General features: G+C 37.6%; 1 protein-coding gene across 7 annotated transcripts in view; it reads left to right on the top strand.

Moving 5' to 3' along the window:
• CNOT1 (CCR4-NOT transcription complex subunit 1) overlaps window positions 1–20,984 on the top strand; it is a 105,406-nt gene that overhangs the window by 33,558 nt on the left and 50,864 nt on the right. For all 7 annotated transcript variants that reach the window (XM_060085507.1, XM_060085511.1, XM_060085508.1 and 4 more), the window contains exons 3-13: window positions 7,635–7,742; window positions 8,316–8,414; window positions 8,772–8,840; window positions 8,929–8,983; window positions 9,480–9,683; window positions 10,613–10,781; window positions 11,815–11,941; window positions 12,090–12,200; window positions 15,680–15,850; window positions 16,281–16,408; window positions 18,623–18,863. In XM_060085507.1, the coding sequence (XP_059941490.1) occupies window positions 7,635–7,742; window positions 8,316–8,414; window positions 8,772–8,840; window positions 8,929–8,983; window positions 9,480–9,683; window positions 10,613–10,781; window positions 11,815–11,941; window positions 12,090–12,200; window positions 15,680–15,850; window positions 16,281–16,408; window positions 18,623–18,863 (1,482 nt within the window). The remainder of the gene's footprint in view (window positions 1–7,634; window positions 7,743–8,315; window positions 8,415–8,771; window positions 8,841–8,928; window positions 8,984–9,479; window positions 9,684–10,612; window positions 10,782–11,814; window positions 11,942–12,089; window positions 12,201–15,679; window positions 15,851–16,280; window positions 16,409–18,622; window positions 18,864–20,984) is intronic.

Raw genomic sequence — 20,984 nt, 5'->3', positions numbered from 1 at the left:
CTGATTGTTCAAGGCCCAGGGCTTGGGGACCCCTGCTTTAGAGAGTAACTCCTATAGTTGTTCTTTTCTTTAAAAATATTTGTTGTCATTATTAAAGAAATTTTGTAAGTAAAATATAGAAAAAATAAAATCAACTCTGGTATTTCTACTCAGCTTTTTAACACTTTCGAGTATTTTTTGTCTTTGCGTTAAAAGTAGCTTATAAAAACATTTTATACTGTTCTTTAAATGATAGTCTCTGTAAATATAATTATAAAACATTTTATTAAAATTTCAAATTTATTTCATTTATAAAAATATGAAATAAAAGTTAAAAATTAAAATTTATTAAATAAGTAAAATTTATATTAAAGTTAAGTAAGTAAAATTTATTTATGCTACTCACACACACGAGTAGTATAATATAACCCCCATGAATCTATCATCTACCTTCATTTGAAGTCATGACCAATCTTGTTTCATCTAACCCATTCTCCTCAGTTGTTTTAAAGCAGATCCCACTTATAATTTCATCTGTTTATATAAACCTAACCTCAATACTGTTATCACATCTTTTTTTTTAAAAAGCACAGTAATTCTTTTTTAAAAATTGTATTGAAGTATATTTGATTTACAGTGTGTTTCTGGTGTACAGCAGAGTGATTCAGTTATACATATGTATATTATTTTTCATATTCTTTTCCATTATGGTTTATTACAGGACACTGAATATAGTTCCCTGTACTATATAGGAGGATGTTGCTGTTTATCCATTCTGTATAATAGTTTGCACCTGCTAATCCCAAACTCCCAATCCTCCCCCACACCCCATCCCCCAGCAAAATAATTCTTAAACATCAAATATCTAGTTAACATTCACATTTCCTCAGTTTGCTTCATAAAAAAAAATTTTTAAGTTGACTTGAGTTACGACCACCCCGACCCCTTTCCTCAGTCTGTTTGTTGCATTGGCCCTTACTAAATCTCTTTTAAAATGTATGGGTTTTCTCTGCGTCTATTTTTCTTGCAGTTATTTTGTTAAAGAAATCAGGTTGTCCTGTAGTTACCCACAGTCTGAATATTGCTGATTACATTCCCAGCATGGTATTTTACATGTTCTTCTGACTGTTGTATTTCCTGTAAATTGGTAATTAAATTTGGGAGCTTAATCAGATTAAGGTTTTTTCTCCCTTAGGACAGTTTTACAGGTGGTGGTGTATGCTTTAATTAGGAGGTTCATAATGTCTAGTCATCTCTATTTTTGTCATTTTTAGCAGGCTTTGTTCATTTCCTGGATTCATTGATTTGTTAGGGATTGCAAAGTGGTGACATTCTAGTTGTTAGGCGTTTTTTATTAGTTGAAATAGTTCTGTAAAGGGAAACTTGCCCTTACCAACTGTAACTATCTGGTTGCCCGAAGTACAGTTTATATAGGAAGGGCTTGATTCTCTCTCTTTATTTGCCAGTTTTCAAAATGACTTGTTTCCTAGCATCCTCCAAATATGACCAATGAATGAGTTTTTTAATATTAGGAATTCATGTATTTTTAACATATTTGATGTATTTGAATTCATTGGAAGTATTATTGATGTTTATCCATTATCCTCTTTGGCCAATGTAAACTTATTCATGTTGGCTTCTGAGTCTTTTTGACCGTATTCTTATTCGTTGTCTTTGTTGTGATTCCAGAAACTTGGAAACTGAAATATTCCAGACTCGTATGTTTCTTACTTCAGACCTGGAAAATTAGCAATTTCTCTAAGAGGTCTTGGTTTTATTTTACTGGAAAATGGTATTTAGAGATTACCGTCTCTTGTGTAAATAAATGATTAAGACCATTTAGGTGATACAAACAAACTTTATTTAACATTTCATGAAATGGACAGTCTTACTTCAGAGAACTGCAAAATGGGCAGAAGACAAGAACCTTTTATAGGGTAAAGAATAAAGAACAGGGACTTTGCTGGTCATCCAGTAGTTAAAACTCCATGCTCCCAATGCAAGGGGCACGGGTTCGAGCCCTGGTCAGGAAACTTAAGATTCCATATGCTGCCTGGCACAGCCAAAAAAAAAAAAGAATAAAGAAAAGACAAATAGAAAATATATGATTGGCTGGGACCACATAGTCAACCTTGTTAGGGGTTAGATAGGGGTTAGAACACCCAGAATCGGCTTGGTGTTTGGGAATTGGCTGACTGAATATACTGTGTTTCTGGTCAAGTGAAACATTTACGGGGACTCCAAAGTTATCTAAATTTTGGTTTGCTGATGTTACACCAAGGGCAGGAGCACTCCATTTTGGGCTTAGAAAGTTATTTCAACACTTGTATTGTTTACTGATACTCAGTTGGCCATTATTAGACCTTTCAGTGGACGAAGCTAAGGAGAAAATACACCATGAGTTCATACTAATACTTCCAGTTTAATTTCAGGACCAAGGGATTTTTATTTCAATTCATTACCTAAAATCTGTCTCTCCTTACTTCCAGTGCAGAAAATTCCCGTTTTCAGTGATGAAAAGTCATTTGTTTTATTCCACACTCCACAGTCAAGAGTCTCAGATTATCTGTGACTCCACTAATAGCACTGTGATTATGGAAAATAGTTTACCATTTTTTGGTGGGGTTGGTGGGGGAGCTTTTAAGGTATATCTCACTAGAGATGTAAAATCAAGTTACTGTTTTAAAGTCATTTAAAATAGTTCTTCTTGGCATAGTTATGCCACACCACCAACTGGATATGGAGTTTGGGTTCATTGTTTTCATATTATTTTCAATATTTACAAAGTACTTTTAATAGTAATCTAATTTTGTGTGATACCATGTAAAACGTTTATTTCCAAAGTCAAATCTATAAAGTGACTTTTATTAAAAGAGTAGTTTATGCAATGAGGTATCACCTCACACCAGTTAGAATGGCCATTATTAAAAATAAGTCTACAAATACTAAATGCTAGAGAGGGTGTGGAGAAAAAGGAACCTTCCTACACTGCTGGTGGAAATGTAAATTGGTGCAGCGACTATGGATAACACTATAGAGGTTACTTAAAAAGCTAAAAATAGAGTTACCATATGATCCTGCAATCCCGCTCCAGGGCGCATATATTGGCAGAAAACTAATTAGAAAAGATACATGCACACCCAGTGTTCATAGCAGCACTATTACAATACACAAGACATGGAAGCAACCTAAATGTCCATTGAGAGATGAATGGATAAAGAAGATGTGGGGGGGGTGTGTGTGTGTGTATGTATGTGTATACACATACAGTGGAATATTAGCCATAAAAAAGAATGAAAGAATGAAAAAATGACATTTGCAGAAACATGGATGGACTTAGAGATATCATATTAAGTAAGAGAAAGACAAATATATGAAATCACTTACTTGTGGAATCTACAAAAATGATACAGATGAACTAATTTACGAAACAGAAAGAGACTCACAGACATCGAAAACAAACTCACGGTTACCAAAGGAGATAGTGGAGGGTAGGGGGAGATAAATTAGGAGTTTGGGATTAATAAATACACCCTACTATTATATAAAATAGGTAAATAACAAGGACCTGTATAGCACAGGGAACTATACTCAGTATCTTATAATAACCTATAATAGAAAAGAATCTGAAAAAGATAAACATATGTAACTGAATCACTTTGCTGTACACTTGAAACTAATACAACATTGTAAATTAACTATACTTCAGTTTAAAAAATTTTTTTAAAGAGTTGCTTAGTCTTATTAAAAATTTATATATTGAAATGGATTGAGTACTTGCAGCCTGTTCTTTTACTGCAGTTTTTATATTCCTGAAAATATCTTTTATTTTCATACATTTTTTTGACCATAGATCATTGTCGGAAGATTTGTTTCATTTGGAACTCAGGTGCCGTTACCTGAGTTCTTTCATGCTTGAGAATATCTTTCTTGTTTTTATTTGAAGTCCAGTTATCACTATATATATATATTCCCCCTAGTTTTGCAAATGTTGTTCCCCATTATTCTTTCAACAGCATCAATTGCCAAAAGCTGCCTATCTTCCTTTGTCTCTCCTCCCTCATGCATTTTAGGTGACTAACTTTTCCTGCCAGCATCTATTCCTAACCTCAATATCCCTATGAATTTCCTTTTTTTTAAAAAATTAATTAATTTATTTATTTGGCTGCGTTGGGTCTTTGTTGCTGCGCACGGGCTTTCTCTAATTGTGGCGAGCAGGGGCTACTCTTCATTACGGTGCACAGGCTTTTCATTGCGGTGGCTTCTCTTGTTGTGGAGCACGGGCTCTAGGCGCGCGAGCTTCAGTAGTTGTGGCGCATGGGCTTAGTTGCTCCGTGGCATGTGGGATCTTCCTGGACCAGGGCTCAAACCCGTGTCCCCTGCATTGGCAGGTGGATTCTTAACCACTGCGCCACCAGGGAAGTCCCTGAATTTCCTTTTCATTAGAGTTTATTAACTTTGAGTGTATGCTGTAGTATTGATTATTCTGCATCAGCCTTTCTTGTGCTATGGTATACCTTTCATTCTTCCAACTCAAATGTTTATTTCAGGGATATTTTTGTTGTTTTCTTTGAATGTTTTTCTTTTCATTTCTTGTGGATTGAGGTATTATATATTGATTATTAAGTTATCTTTTCTCTAAGATTTTTTCTTTGTTTCTTAAGTGCCAAAAGTTTGCTTTCATTTCCTTCTGTTATGTTGTACTTGAACCTAGTGTTTTGTTTTACCTTTTTGAGGACTTTCCTCTTAAAAAACAAAAACACCTCCTATAATCTCTTCAAGGATATGGAATACTATTTGTCTGAACTCTTCTGTTTGTTTATTTGTGTCTTTTGTTTGTTTCTTTTAAATTAAAGAAATTTTTTTTTTCTGGGTGGGGGGTAAGTCTTTTGAAAAGTATGTTCTTCACCTGTCTTGTTTGTTTCTTTGCTCTGTTTTACAGTTTCTTCAGATAGGTTCCAGGCTGAGTCTTTGGATTTTTGCTTGTCTTTGAATCAACACATTATTTACTCACATATAAACCATCTTGGGGATGCTTGAGGGTGGGGAAGTGTGTTGGGGTAGTCTGCCATGTTCTGTATCCAGGTTTGGTAATGGTTACCTCTTCTTCTTTGTTATTCTGCTTCTCCAGGATTCTCCTTTAACTCGATGGTTTGCTTACAGACATTAAAAGTAGCATCTTGAGCTTGGTTCCCTCAGCTCTGTCTCCTTTGCCATTTTCTAATTTCCGTATATTGATCTGGGTCTCTAAATGGACAGTCTTCTTTCATGGCTCATCTGTGCTCCAGATTCATCACTTGAACAAAGGATAACTATGTGTGTTTTGGGATATTCATCAGTCCTAAACATTTTTATTTCTGGATTTATCAGTCCCAAATAGAAACCTGCATTTAGCCTGTCATTTGAGGTACTGAGAATAAGCTATCTGACATATCTCTCTGGACCACTTCTTACGTGAATGTTTTGTTGAAAATGGATTTTTTTTTTTTTAATATGAGAGGCTAGAAGAAAAATATGAGAGACTAGAATAGGAAAAAAGGGCTCTTAGTTCCACCATCTTTTACTTAGGAGTTTGACAGTTCTGTGCCTTTTGTGTTAAAAGTAACCCTTTATGTTTACTGAAAAAATTTTTCATGTTCTTTTCAGTATGTTAAACTGTTTTGAATAGGTACACTATTTTTTCTTTCTTTTTTTTTTTTTTTTTTTTTTTTGGCGGTACACGTGCCTCTCACTGCTCTGGCCTCTCCCGCTGCAGAGCACAGGCTCCGGACGCGCAGGCTCAGCAGCCATGGCTCACGGGCCCAGCCGCTCCGTGGCATGTGGGATTTTCCCGGACGGGGGCACGAACCCGTGTCCCCTGCATCGGCAGGTGGACTTTCAACCACTGCGCCACCAGGGAAGCCCTGTCTTTCCATTTTTTAGGTTGGTGTAAGAGTACCAGTTAAGTCAGTATGGTAATTAACCATGATCTGGTTCCCTGACTCCTGCTGGCCTTTTTTCTGTTACTAAAATCCTTATGTATTGTTTACCTTCTGTCTCAAATGCTGTTGTTACCTAAATATTTTAAGTCTCAGTTTACATGTTACATCTTTGAGGATGGCCTCTCTGAGGTATACCCCCCCCACCGTCCTGTCAATATCATATAACCCTGTTTTCTTCATGAGTTAATATTATCAGAAATTGTTTGCCTGTACTTTTCTTCTTCCGTGAAAATGTACTTCATGAGAGCTGTGGAACCCATTGGTCTCCTCTGCTGTTATATTTGCTATACCTTGAATGGTATCTAGCATGTACTCAACAAATGTTTGTTAAGCCAGTTAGTTATTCTTATTCTTTCAAGGGAGAGGTCTGGTTGGTTGGAGCATAGGTAATTCTTCTTAATTAATTTGAATTGGCTCTTTAAGATAATGTCTTCAGTGTTCCAGAGGATAGGAAAAAAATAACCTATGATTATAAGATTGTAACTTTAAGATGTCTGAGGCAGTGTAAAGCTTGGTCTTACTTAACTCTCACATGTTCTGGTTGGGGAAAACTGAAACTGAAATAAGTTAACTTAGCTGGCTGTGACATAATTATGATACAGTAGAAATAGTATAGACTTCGGAGTTGGACTATGAATACCAGACTCCTAACTCACAGACTATTGGATTTTAGGCTCATGGAGTCTGTTTGAAGTGTCCACTTTGTCATCTATAAAATGGGAGTAATTTTTGGCAGAGTTGTTGAACATTAAACCAAGGAAGCCCAGTCACATTTTTAGGCCAAAGTAGGTAGTTAAATATTTACTATTATAAAATTTTAATGTGGCATTTAATAAGCAGATGATTACTCTGCACATACATGTGTGCTAAATAAGCTCTTTTCCTGACCTAAATGTGAAGTGAACACAACTACATAAATTCCCTTTTCTCATGCAACTTACAGTCGAGTGAGACATAGACAACAAACAGAAATTATCGGGTGGTGGTAAGTACTGTGGAGAAAAGTAAAGCAGGATGAGAGGTGATGGTGGGGCAGTTCATGTTGCTATTTTAGGGATGGTAGTTAGGAAACCTCTGACTGATGAGGTGGCTTTAGAGCAGAAACCTAAAGGAAGTGAGAGAACAAACCACATGTAGATATCTAGAGTTTTATAGTTAGAGGGAATAGCAAGTACAAACATTAGTAAATTTGAGGAATGGCAAGAAGCTCAGGGCCAGTAATGATATCGGACCAGTTCCTTTAGGGCCTTGCCCTATAGGCTATTACAAAGAGTCACAGTTGTGTTAGATTTCAGGTTACACTTTTTAGGAGTAAAAACAACAATGGATAGAAAAAGTGATGCTCTTATGAGTCCAGTTTGTTATAAAATTGTCGCCTTACAACTTAAACATGTCATTTGTGCTGTTTGGTGTTTGTGGTGTAGAGGTTGATCAGAGCACACTGTTACATGGGGCTAATTACTGGTAGTTTTTCTTCTCTCTTTCCTGCTAGTGCCTGTAGGAAACACTTAAAAAATATTTAATTATAAAATATTGGCACCTCCATCTCAATAATTCCTAGAACTCTTGTTCCAAAATGAACAATTAATGTAATTTGGGATGTTGTCCTAGAGATGATTTTTTTTAAAAAAAGAAAAGTCACTCTTAGCAAACTCATATTTTTGGTCTTTTTAGATTGTGAATCGGCACGGTCCTGAGGCAGACAGGCATTTATTACGCTGCCTATTTTCGCATGTGGATTTCAGTGGCGATGGTAAAAGCAGTGGCAAAGATTTTCATCAGGTATTTGGGGCTTACATAGTATATATATTCACTTAGATCTAATTGTTCCATGAATTGCATTTTGGGCATAGCTGTGTAGCAAACACATATAGGATCCAAAAATAATCTTAGCTGAATGGCTAAAAGGCAGTGGGACTTTTCCTTTTCTTGTCCTTCTCTTCTCCTGCCTGACTGCAGACCATTACAGCTACTTAGTTCAGGCTTAGAGACCTGGGAATCAGACCTGCCTGAAGGAAGCAGGACTGTGGGGGAGTCCAGCTTGACAAGTAAGTAAGGCAGAGAGAGGATCTCTTCACCTAGTTTGAGTTTCTATGGTTTGATTCTCAATCTGGGAACAGTTTGTCATGATATTACTCCTTAAAGTTATCTTGTCAGTGGACTTTCTTCTGTAGAGGTTTTGGTTTAACACTTGTTGCTAATAGACTTTGGTAGTTCCAATAGGATTTTTAAAGAGCTGATGTAGAAACAGTATACAGTATCAGGTTACCCTTTAATGTTCTGAGCAATGCTGCTTCTATTTGTGCAAGAAAATGACTGTTAGTGCTAATGAAAATTCATTTGTTATTTTTAAAGACTCAGTTTCTGATTCAGGAGTGTGCGTCACTGATTACGAAGCCAAATTTTATCTCGACGCTGTCCTATGCCATTGATAATCCATTGCACTATCAGAAGGTTAGTATTCCTTTTATCTTTAGTGGTCCTAAGAATGTGATCTTTTATTAGGTTTTCTAAAAAGGCCTTAATCCTTGGTCTCATAATATCATATTTTAAATAAAAAATTTCAAATACTTTCTTTGGAGTTTTTGTAGCTTTCTAACAAAGTCAAGGTGGTTTGATAATAATTAGAATCTTAACAAAACCAGATCATGTGAAGACGTAAGCTTGTCAGAACACAGTTCTACAGCTGTTGCTAGCAGCACTACAGAATTGTCACTCCTATGTAGCACCATAATTGGGTAAACAGATGCTTTTATAAACTTTTTGAAAATTGTATGTTCTTATTTTAAAATAAAGTTTGGTTTGTTTCAGAGTTTAAAGCCTGCACCCCACTTATTTGCCCAGCTGAGTAAAGTTCTCAAGTTAAGCAAAGTACAAGAGGTAAGTGATTTAAGAAAAGAGATGTAGGCAAAATTAGAAATAAAACAACTATTTGACTCTTTGGTCAATCTAACCCTTCTTGTTTCAGGTAATTTTTGGCCTTGCCCTCTTGAATTCTTCCAGCTCAGATCTCAGAGGTTTTGGTAAGTTTCCCTTTCCCTAAAAATCCTATAGTGAAGTTAGCGTCTTTAAAATCCGTGGGTTTCTGAGTCTTGAGCCTCCATAGTTTAGAGAGTAAGATTATTTTCTTTTGGTCTCTTTTATGTATGTATGTATATGTACGTATGGTAAAACACATAAAGTTTACCTTCGTAACCATTTTCAAGTGTATAATTCAGTAGTGTTAACTATATTCACATTGTTGTATAATTGATGTCTGGAACTTCTTTGTCTTGCAAAACTGAAACTCTGTACCCATCCAAAAATTCTCCATTCCCTCTCCTCCTCCTGCCCCTGCCCCCCACCGCCAAGCCCCTGGCAATTGGTCTTTTATTTATGCCTACCAGCTAGAGCTGTAAAAACATTAGAGGGTGAAGGGTGAGTTGGTGAATGAGAATGATGATCATCTGTATTTTGATGGTATGTGACTTCTTACCCATTGTGGTGCAAAAATAACTTGTTTTTTTATCTCACTTCTAGCTGCCCAGTTTATCAAACAGAAGCTTCCAGATCTTCTGCGTTCTTACATTGACGCAGACGTCAGTGGAAATCAAGAAGGTGGCTTCCAGGATATAGCAATAGAGGTCCTACACCTCCTCCTCTCCCATCTCCTCTTTGGGCAGAAGGGAGCCTTTGGAGTTGGACAGGAACAGATAGACGCTTTTCTTAAGACGCTGCGCAGAGGTAAAAAGGAGTGTCTGTAGCCTACAAAAGATGATTTCTTTGGATGAACACACATTACAAAAGGATTGTAGAATACAGATGAAGGCAGTGATTTACTTTTCTGTTAACTTCGTAATCTTTCAAGGAAGAGAGTATTTTATAATTTAAAATATGAAAATGATAAAAGCCTCATTATAGACAAGGTATAAAATGAAGAGCACTTACCAGCAATATTGTTATCTAAGTACAGTCTCCTTTCAGACTTGGTATATTTCCACGTGGTCAAATTTTTCCCTTTTAGGCAGACAGAGACTACGGTATTTGTGACGTGCTCTCTTTAGTTTAAAATGTCCATCACTATCATACATCCACTTTACCTCTTGGCTGTTGGCATTGTTACGCTAAGATAACTCCTGGTTCTGTTGTTGCCATCCTCCTTCCTCTGATCCTTTTTTTAGAAATAGCATTTAAAACAAATCTTTTATAGTGGACTAACCACTATCTACTTTCACTCTTATTACTGTTCACTTCTTAACATTGATATAGTTTAATTTAAACTTCATTAACTTTCAGTAATAGGACGTTTTCCACTTGTCAGTGAAATAAAGAGAGACTGATGTACCCATTATTTCTGATGTCTTCCTTGCATGGGAATTGGTAGTAGCCCTTTTGTGAAATTTTGAAGTAATATTTAGGGTGCAATAGATAATGGGATCCTAATATAAAAAATTAAAAATATGACCATTTTTTGTGACATAAGAACATTCAAATTTTAGAATTGAAGTTGAAGTCATAACTTGGGCTAGGCTAGCTGGATTGGAAAAACTGAATAAAGTTTGCTTTGAATATGGACTTGTGAAAACTCAGGTTTGAGGGCCTTTAAAAGAGTAAAAGAGGATAGTTTGTTATTAATCAAAATAGCAGTTATAATTATCTTTTTCCTTCTTCAGATTTTCCCCAGGAACGCTGTCCCGTGGTGCTTGCACCACTTTTATACCCTGAAAAACGGGACATTCTAATGGACAGAATCCTGCCTGATTCTGGAGGGGTAGCTAAAACCATGATGGAGAGCTCTTTGGCTGACTTCATGCAAGAAGTGGGCTATGGCTTTTGTGCAAGGTTGGTAGTCAGACATTTTAAACTTCTGATTACTCTTGTGAGAAGCACAGTGTAATTCTTTAAAGCAAGCTCCTAAAGATTCCTTAATGTATTATCTTTGCCTCTCAAGAATTTTGCTTCTAAATTTAATCTTCCACATATTAGTTTTGGTGGCAGCTATAAATGTTCTCGTGGCTAAATTTCTATCTCTCCATGCCCCCTGGTTTCTCAAATTTAAGGATCAGAGGTTCCTAGCCTAGTCGCCATGGTAGGCAGTTTTAGCTTTTGAGAGGGAGGGCATTGAGGCAAGTGTTCATGGAACGTGCATCATTTCCCATCCATCATGTCTAATGTGCTGTTCCCTGCTCCCACCCTCAATTTCCTTGCTGTACCTTGATTTTCTACAGTCTTCCTTTTCTGCCCTTTTCATACCCTGCCTCTCACATATTTTCCTCACCTGCCAGGGGCATAAAAGGAAGTTGTTTTACCCTAATGGTGGCACATAGGACTGTGATATAGTGGATTGTTAATATTTTTCTGAGAATATGTTATTAAGGGCATTAATGTGCTTTGCTTTGACTTTAAGTGTAACATTTAATGTTTTTAAAACTCATACAAACCACATTTCCACTTAGGTTTGAAAGTGTATTTGTTGTGTGTGTATAAATGTGCCTGGCATAAAACTTTTGTTGATGCAAAGTGAAAAAGTTAAAATACATTTTCAGGGCTTTGTACATATCAGAATAACCCTTGAGTTATCAGTATTTTAAAGAATAACTTGATTTATACCGAAGATTGAGGAGGATAATTTTGTCTCTTTGTAGATACTACTGTTAACTCATACTTCCTTCTTCCATCGGTATTTTAAACTTTTTCTATTTCCTTAAGTAGGTGGATTTTACATTCTTAGCTATGTGAAAGTAACAAGAAATGAAGCTTATTACTCTCTGTGTTAGTAAAACTCTAGCGACTTCACTCAAGTGCATTTTATATGAGTGTTTCTTAACTTTGGTATTGAGGGTACCATTTTTCTGAAGTTAAATTTCTGTTTCAGTATTGAAGAATGTCGCAATATAATCATGCAGTTTGGTGTTCGAGAGGTCACAGCTGCCCAGGTTGCAAGGGTTTTGGGAATGATGGCTCGAACTCATTCAGGATTAACAGATGGAATTCCATTACAGGTAGGTGTGAAAATAAACTATTTTACAAAGTGAATTAATGTCCTGCCCTCTTTATTTTATTTATTAAATTACAGTATGATTGTTCTACCAACCAGAGCTGAACACATTGAGTAGTTGGCTTTGTTTAATTCAGATTTTACTTCTACAGAGTATCTCTGCTCCTGGCAGTGGGATCTGGAGTGATGGAAAAGATAAAAGTGATGGAGCACAGGCACACACATGGAATGTAGAAGTCTTGATTGATGTTCTCAAAGAACTGGTGAGTACACATGTAATGTTATATATTTATGATGTTAGTATGAAGTAGCCCAAAGAAAGAAAATTTTAATGAATAAAGTGCCTAGCTGAATGAGAACTGCAATGTTTTATAATTTCTGACTTCAAAAGTAATGAAGGGTCCGAGATAATTATGTACTGGAAATAGTATGCAATCAAAGTCTAGCTTTGTTCATAATGAATTGTTGCCATGCAATTCTGAGTAGCACTGCTGAGGTGATTTGGTAGGTTGTTAGTGTGTGATTTTTTGAGGAGGATGAATTTGTTACAAAGTAATGATTGTATGAGGAATTACTGAGGAGAAAGGATGTCTTCTGGATGTTTTCTGGAAGGTGCAACAAAAACCCTGCCAACTTTGTTTATGGGATATTATTATAGGTATAATAAAAATCCATACTTATCTTACTACTTTCAGTTCTGAAATATCCACAAACTAAATAATTGGTCCCCAGATAAACAACGTACCTCTCCTAAAATGTTGAACTGTTAAAACATAAAAAAGTGAAACTTGTAGTTATTAAAAGGGAGTGATGAAATTTAGTCAGTGAGAGAACAGTGGAGTCAAGATCAAGATGTAATGTTTTCAGTCTTGTTCATAAAATGTCAAGGAACAAAATGTAACACTAAAGACTACAAATACATACTTCCATAACATTCTTGATAAGGTGTCAGGTCATTTGTCTATCCTATTTCTCATTTTTAGTTTCCTACATTTGTAACTTATAAGTAAAATTGAGTAACAGGGAATCATACTGTTCTCTGTGTGACCTTACTACTAACAGCATCAGTGTGTTTTCTTTTTATTTTTCTTAATAGTAGATGGGTTTATGGTGTTCAGACCTACTCTTTAGTAATAGAGGAGGGGAAAAAATAACATGTGATCATGGCAGAAAACTTAGAGAGTGAAAAGGAAGAAAAGCAAAATAAAACCACAGTTTTAGCACTTAAGGATAACCAGTTACTAATTGGTTTGGGTTTTTTCTTAATTTTTAAAAAAGTAATTTATTTTTGTCTTCATTGCTTCGCATGGGCTTTCTCTAGTTGCGGCGAGCAGGGGCTACTCTTCGTTGTGGTGCACAGGCTTCTCACTGCGGTGGCTTCTCTTGTTGCGGAGCACGGACTCTAGGCGTGCGGGCTTCAGTAGTTGTGGCACACGGGCTTAGTTGCTCTGTGGCATGTGGGATATTCCCGGACCAGGGCTCAAACCCGTGTACCCTGCATTGGCAGGTGGACTCTTAACCACTGTACCCCAGGGAAGTCCCTACTGATTTGTTTTTAACCTGTGGTTGTCTTGCAAATATGAAAACATGTTTTTCCCTCAGTTTCATCTTTGTACTTTATTGCATTATTGAAAAACTTTTTTTAAAAAATTGCAGACAAGGACAGTTTTCCATGTTATCTGAACCTATGTTTTGATTTCAGAGAGTGCAAAGGCTATAAATTGAACACCTTCACTGTGGATTTGAATAGTTGAATTAGTAATCTCTTTTCTTTCTTCTTCCTTTTTCTCGTATATTTGAGTTTCTGTACAATTTTTTGTAGAAAGTGAACAGAGGACAATTTCAGGCTAATAATTTTTCTGATTTACTTCCAAGGATGGGAGGAGGAAACCATAGGGGCACGCCTGTGGATTTACCAAACTTAACTCTCTCTAGGATCATGCTGTTTAATAGTATATTTATGGTTTTATTCTGTCACAGTCAGTCCTTGAAACAAATTTTAGAAAGAAAAAAATGTTGCCTCTGAATGCCATTGTTGTCTTAAGAGTGAATACCCCAACTGACGTTTATTCTTTGTACCATATACAAAGCAAGCATTAAAGTTTTCATGGATTGAAAGGCGTCACCTTAGAGCAAAACTAAACTGTACATTATGCTTTGGTTGGAGATTTAATTATGAAGTGTGCACAGCCTTTTCTTCTTTCAAGCACAAAATATTCTTCTTTTTTTTCTTTCCCCCTTTTCTTTTTGGCCGCGCTGTGCAGCATGCGGGGTTTTAGTTCCCCGACCAGGGATCGAACTTGTGCCCCTGGCATCGGGAGCGCAGGGTCTTAACCACTGGACCACCTGGGAAGTCCCAAGCACAAAATATTCTTATTGCTTGGTGCAGAGTGTTTGGTAAATTATCTTCTCTAAATGTGTTTCCTTTGCTTTGTGTTTCTTTAAGGAATCTCATACTGCTTTTATGAATACCTTTTCATAAAACATTTTTGAATGGAATTTTTAGTCATTTTGACATAAAGAATCTAGACCACTTTTCCTGATGCATACATTGGGATGCTTTTAGGGGAGATCTTTAGTTAATTAAGATTTTTAAAAAAAATAAATTTATTTATTTTTGGCTGCATTGGGTCTTCATTGCTGCGCACAGGCTTTCTCTAGTTGCGGCGAGCGGGGGCTACTCTTCGTTGCGGTGCACGGGCTTCTCATTGCGGTGTCTTCTCTTGTTGTGGAGCACAGGCTCTAGGCGCGCGGGCTTCAGTAGTTGTGGCACGTGGGCTCAGTAGTTGTGGCACGTGGGCTCAGTAGTTGTGGCACACGGGCTTATTTGCTCTGCGGCATGTGGGATCCTCCCGGACCAGGGATCAAACCCCCATGTCCCCTGCATTGGCCGGAGGATTCTTAACCACTGCACCACCTGGGAAGTCCTTGTTAATTAAGATTGATATTTGGGGTAATTGATTTATCTTTGCAACTTTGTTCCAAGGTAGTGGAATCTTACTGTAAAGACGAGGCACTAAGTGCAGCGTTATCTGTTTGCCATATTGGGACGGGAGTGTTCGTTGGACTAAAGTAGGGGAAGAGAATTCCCCTTTATGTACTCACATATTCACAAGTATGTTGTGAACTGAAAGGTAACTTGGAGTAGCTTGCTAGTAGAGCCAGTTTATTTTGAATATTAAGAATTTACCTTTCCAAGTCTCTTTGGAAATGCCAGAAAGATTTAGATGATTTTGAGTCTATAATTAGACCATCTTGATTGAACTTCAGATTTAATATGGCTCTTTGGATAAAGCAATCAAAATACGTACACTTTTGTTCATTAAACTTTTTTTTGGCTGCGTTGGTTCTTCGTTGCTGTGCGTGGGCTTTCTCTAGTTTCAGAGAGCGGGGGCTACTCTTTGTTGCGGTGCGCGGGCTTCTCATTCGCGGTGGCTTCTCTTGTTGCGGAGCACAGGCTCTAGCTGCGTGGGCTTCAGTAGTTGCGGCACGAGGATCCTAGAGCGCTCAGGCTTCAGTAGTTGCTGCACGTGGGCTCAGTAGTTGCGGTACGTGGGCTTCAGTAGTTGTGGCTCGTGGGCTCAGTAATTGTGGTGTATGGGCTTAGTTGCTCCACAGCATGTGGGATCTTCCCGGACCAGAGATTGAACCTGTGTCTCCTGCATTGGCAGGCGGGTTCTTAACCACTGTACTACCAGGGAAGTCCCTTTTCATTAAACTTTGAAATGCTTTTCTTTTTTAGAACCCAAGTTTGAATTTCAAGGAAGTAACTTACGAACTGGACCATCCTGGATTTCAAATTCGTGACAGTAAAGGACTTCATAATGTAGTGTATGGCATTCAAAGGGGTCTAGGTATGGAAGTGTTCCCTGTAGACCTCATATACAGACCTTGGAAACATGCAGAAGGCCAGGTAAGTGAATGACGTTTAGCTATAGAAGAGGCAAAGAATCATGGCTTAGATAGTGCTGTCTATCCATTGATTAAAATATTCTTTTAATGTAGAATTTGTTTTGCATTGCTCAGAAAAGCAGACTCTGATAAGTTTTGAAGGAGCATTATTATAGTTTAGTACCAGTCAGACTCAGCTGAAGTGTAGCAATCAAACTGTTTTCCCAATAGTTTAATGATGTTTGTCTCCAAGGTCACCTCACCATGCACCTTTCATTTGTCTGACTTGTATGTGGTTTTGAAAGATTGAATAATTAAGATTTTAAAGGGAAATTTCATTCTGATGAGTGAGAATTAAGATTAAGATTGAGATTAGCCTAGTGAAAATGTTTCACATTTTTATAACATTCACAGTCATTTATGGTAGTAAGGACTTTTTTCTCTTGTTCCAGCTCTCCTTCATTCAGCATTCCCTTATAAATCCAGAGATCTTCTGTTTTGCCGACTACCCATGTCATACTGTTGCCACTGATATTCTGAAAGCACCACCAGAGGATGACAATCGAGAAATTGCCACATGGTAAACACTCTTCATCTAGCTTTTCTTGAAAGGGTCACTTATACTTTTTTGAATTATAAGATTAATAGTGAGCCAACTACGTAGTTAAAAGGTTTAAACGAAACAGTATTTTTAGTAAGCCTACTTACCCTAAATTTTTATATAGTAGGGTGTTGGTGGATGAAAATCTATATTTAGTCTCCTTATCACTAGATACATCTTTCCTCTTGTAATGTCTGCCATTGTATATTTTCTGTAACAATCAAATGTTAGAAGGAGGTTTTTACTTCTCCCTTAATGTTAAATCCCTTTCTTCTCTCTGTAGATTTGCTTGCTTGCTTTTGTAAGTGGCTCAAAATGGCCAACGCATGAAATCTAAAACTTTAAGCTGAATTGTCTATTTTCGCTGAGTTTCAATTCAAAATTTCTGCTGGAGAATCTGACTGGCTCAGTTGGTTTCTTCTGGAACTAACTCCTCTCTGGGGATGTGAGATAAGGATGGTAAAAGTACTTCCATCACTGTTATAATACACCCACAGCTATGCAGAGGGGGCATGGACTGGATTGGTCCCCAAAGACATCTACTTTATGTTTCTTCCATTTTTTCCAACCATACTCCCCTGGGACACATCTTTTTTTTTTTTTTTTTTTTTTTTTTTGCGGTACGCGGGCCTCTCACTGTCGTGGCCTCTCCCGTTGCGGAGCACAGGCTCCAGACGTGCAGGCTCAGCGGCCATGGCTCACGGGCCCAGCCACTCTGCGGCATGTGGGATCCTCTCAGACCGGGGCACGAACCCGTGCCCCCTGCATTGGCAGGCGGACTCAACCGCTGTGCCACCAGGGAAGCCCCCCTGGGACACATCTTAAAAAACAAAGGATGGTAAACTTTCTGTAAAGGGCTTTACAGGCCAGATGGTCTCTGTAGCGACTACTTAACTCTTTTAATTGTAGCACAATGTAAATATGGGTGTGGCTCTGTTCCAACAAAACAGTATTTACAGAAATAGGCAGTGGGTGAGATTTGGCTTGTGGATGTAGTTTGCTGATCCCTGTTCTGAAAGATTGACCAAAGCAGTGGTTTGTTCTGAAGTGTGTCCTTTCCCAGGTGCTAGCCAACATTGGATGTACACGATTGATTTTTTTTTTTTCTCCTGTTAAGTCTAATGTGTACGGCAGTATGTCTTCATTTTATTTTATTTTAACAGATAAAGGCCTCTTTCCATTTTATAAAATTGAAATGTCATATACATTTAATAATTCCTTAATGTAGCTATATATTCAGGTTTCCCTAATTGTCTCAAGAATGCTTTTTAACAGTTTGTATGATTGAGAGTCCAAACAAGGTCCACATAGTTTCTTTTATGCTGTCTTTCTTCTCCCTCTTTTTTTTTTTCTTTCTTAAATATCATTGTTGGCCATCGATTTAATGGAGAAGTAGGATCAGTTATCCTATAGTCTACCCTGTGGTATGGGGTGTCTATTTTCTCATGGTGTTTAATTTGATCCCTATCCCCATAGTTTTCATGGACTAAGGGTAGCAAAACCTTGAGGCTTGCGGAGCGGCTGGGCCTGTGAGCCATGGCCGCTGAGCCTGTGTGTCTGGAGCCTGTGCTCCGCAACGGGAGAGGCCACAACAGTGAGAGGCCCGCACAAAAAAAAAACAAAAACAAAAAACAAAAAACCTTGAGGCTTGATTGAAGTCAACCACATTTAGCTTCTTGAATAATTCATAGGGGGCATTGTGCACCTAAGTAAAAACTTGGTGTGACCAAAGTGTTTGGGCTTTTTTTTTTTTTAATTGAAGTATAGTTGATTTACAGTGTTGTGTCAGGCTGTATTTTTATGTAGAATTTTTCTTATGTATAATTATATCTATATTTGTGTTGGATTTTTGACTGTTTCTAAACTGCTATTATTTGTTTTTATTTTGTACTCTAATCACAAAAGTTTTTGATGGTAGCTCTTGGGTAAGGCGGTCCATGGTTATGCACATGGTCAGTCGTGTCTGCTCCCCTTCATCATGTATTCTCTTAATTTGGACTGCCTTTGAAATTAGTTTGAAAGCATACCAGCATTATATATTTGAGATGAACAGCACCAATTTAAATATTTTTCAAATATTAAAAGATGACAACAACTTGGTTTTGTCTTGATAGCTGGTATCGCTTATTTGGAAAATGAATTTTGTGTACTTAGATTTTCATTGATAGAGTATCTTACTTCCATTCTTGTTAGGAAGAGCTTGGATTTGATTGAATCTCTCCTGAGGCTCGCAGAGGTAGGGCAATATGAGCAAGTCAAACAACTCTTCAGCTTCCCTATCAAACACTGTCCAGACATGCTGGTATTGGCCTTACTACAAATCAACACCTCCTGGCACACCTTGCGCCATGAACTCATCTCTACTCTGATGCCAATTTTCCTTGGAAACCACCCTAACTCAGCTATAATTTTGCACTATGCATGGCATGGGCAGGTAAGATATGACCATTTCTTTGTCTTAATTACTGACATTCTTTTTTAAAAAATTTTTTATTGGGATATAGTTGATTTGCAATGTTGTGTTAGTTTCAGGTGTATAGCAAAGTGAATCTGTTATTACATATACATGTATCCACTCTTTTTCAGATTCATTTTCCATATAGGCCATTACAGAGTATTGAGTAGAGTTCCCTGTGCTATACAGTAGGTCCGTATTAGTTATCTGTTTTATATATAGTAGTGTGTATATGTGAATCCCAACCTTCCAGTTTATCTCCCCCCACCCCATAATGGACATTCTTTCTTTCTTTCTTTTTTTTAATTTGACTGTGCCGGGTTTAAGTTGCAGCATGTGGGATCTTTAGTTGTGGCATGCAGGGTCTTAGTTGTGGCATTGGGGGATCTAGTTCCCTGACCAGGAATCAAACCCAGTCCCCCTGCATTGGGAGCATGGAGTCCTAACCACTGGACCACCAGGGAAGTCCCAACATTTCTTTTTTTATTAATTTTTATTGGAGTAGAGTATAGTTGCTTTACAATGTTGTGTTGGTTTCTGCTGTGCAGCAAAGTCAATCAGTTATATGTATACGTGTATCCACTTTTGTTTTTAATTTTTTTTAATTTATTTTAATTTTTGGCTGCATTGAGTCTTCGTTGCTGCGCGTGGGCTTTCTCTAGTTGTGGTGAGAGGCGGCTACTCTTCGTTGCGGTGCGCGGGCTTCTCATTGCTGTGGCTTCTCTTCCTGTGGAGCACGGGCTCTAGGTGTGCGGGCTTCAGTAGTTGCGGCGCACGGGCTCAGTAGTTGTGGCTCACGGGCTCCAGAGCACAGGCTCAGTAGTTGTGGCGCACAGGCTTAGTTGCTCCCGGTATGTGGGATCTTCCTGGACCAGGGCTCGAACCCATGTCCCCTGCATTGGCAGGTGGATTCTCAACCACTGCGCCACCAGGAAAGCCCTATCCACTCTTTTTTAGATTTCCTTCCCATTTAGGTCACCACAGAGCATTGAGTAGAGTTTTTGTACAGTAGGTTCTCATTAGTTATCTGTTTTATACATAGTAGTGTGTATATGTGAATCCCAATCTCCCAGTTCATCCCACCCCACCCTCCCCTTCCCCCCCTTGGTAATTGCAAGTTTGTTTTCTACATCTGTGATTCTGTTTCTGCATAATTGACATTGTTTTGATGATGTTCACCTAGAGAAATTGTCAATCTTGGAATTTTGACATTCTGAAAAAGTCACACTCTATAAAACTTACTTTTATCTTTTAGCATCATGTGGGCATTAAAGTATAAAACTTGAAAGAACAAGGAGGCAAGACAGTTAAAAAAAAATCAGTATTATGAAAGGTCTGTATTGCTAGTGTACCAGTATCCTTTTGATAGCAGTAAAGAGCTTAATCATTTATCATAGAACCAGTAGGTTCTCATTTCACTTTTTAACAGTAAATTGAAGAAGATCATAAAACAGTTTGACATAATTTTGTTTTATCCAAATCCAGCATTTAAATTTTATTTTGGTTCCTGCTGAGATTTCAAGCCCTTGTACTCCTGCCCCCGCCTTGCCAATTTTGTAGAATATATTTGACAAATACTCTTTTGTCCATTGATTCCCCCCCCCCAATAGCCTACATTTTAAATAAAGATATATGTAGAAGCTTTAAGAAGAAGCAGTCATCTTCCCCTTTATATCAAGTGCCCCTTCCCTTTTTAAGATATTCCTGCTGTAGTTTGTTATAAACAAGTGCTTTTAAAAATTCAGGTAAGACTTTATAAATGAAAAACTTTAGCCTTGGTTGCATGCTTTTCAGTCAGACCAACTCCATTTCTAGAGACTCAAATCGCATGATAGTAATGCTTATCAAACATTTAACCAAAAGTTTGTAGCCCAGACATTCTTAGGCTTTTCTCACCACATCTGTGAGGTGGCAAGGGCAGAGTGGAAGGACTTGTATCTCCACTCCTGGTTAGATACTTGTTTCGCTAGGACTTTCTGTCAGTCTAAGACAGTTACTGGAAAGTGATTTAGACAGTGATAGTTAATTGCCTTGCTGTTGCTTCTGTGAGAAACATTTTCTAAATTACCATTCAACTGCACACCTTTAGATAAGTCATCA

Source organism: Mesoplodon densirostris, chromosome 19, assembly GCF_025265405.1.
Source record: "Mesoplodon densirostris isolate mMesDen1 chromosome 19, mMesDen1 primary haplotype, whole genome shotgun sequence".
In the NCBI taxonomy this organism is placed as follows: Eukaryota; Metazoa; Chordata; class Mammalia; order Artiodactyla; family Ziphiidae; genus Mesoplodon; species Mesoplodon densirostris.
Note: the sequence above shows the minus strand (reverse complement) of the source record. Positions and strands in the feature narration are given on the sequence as shown.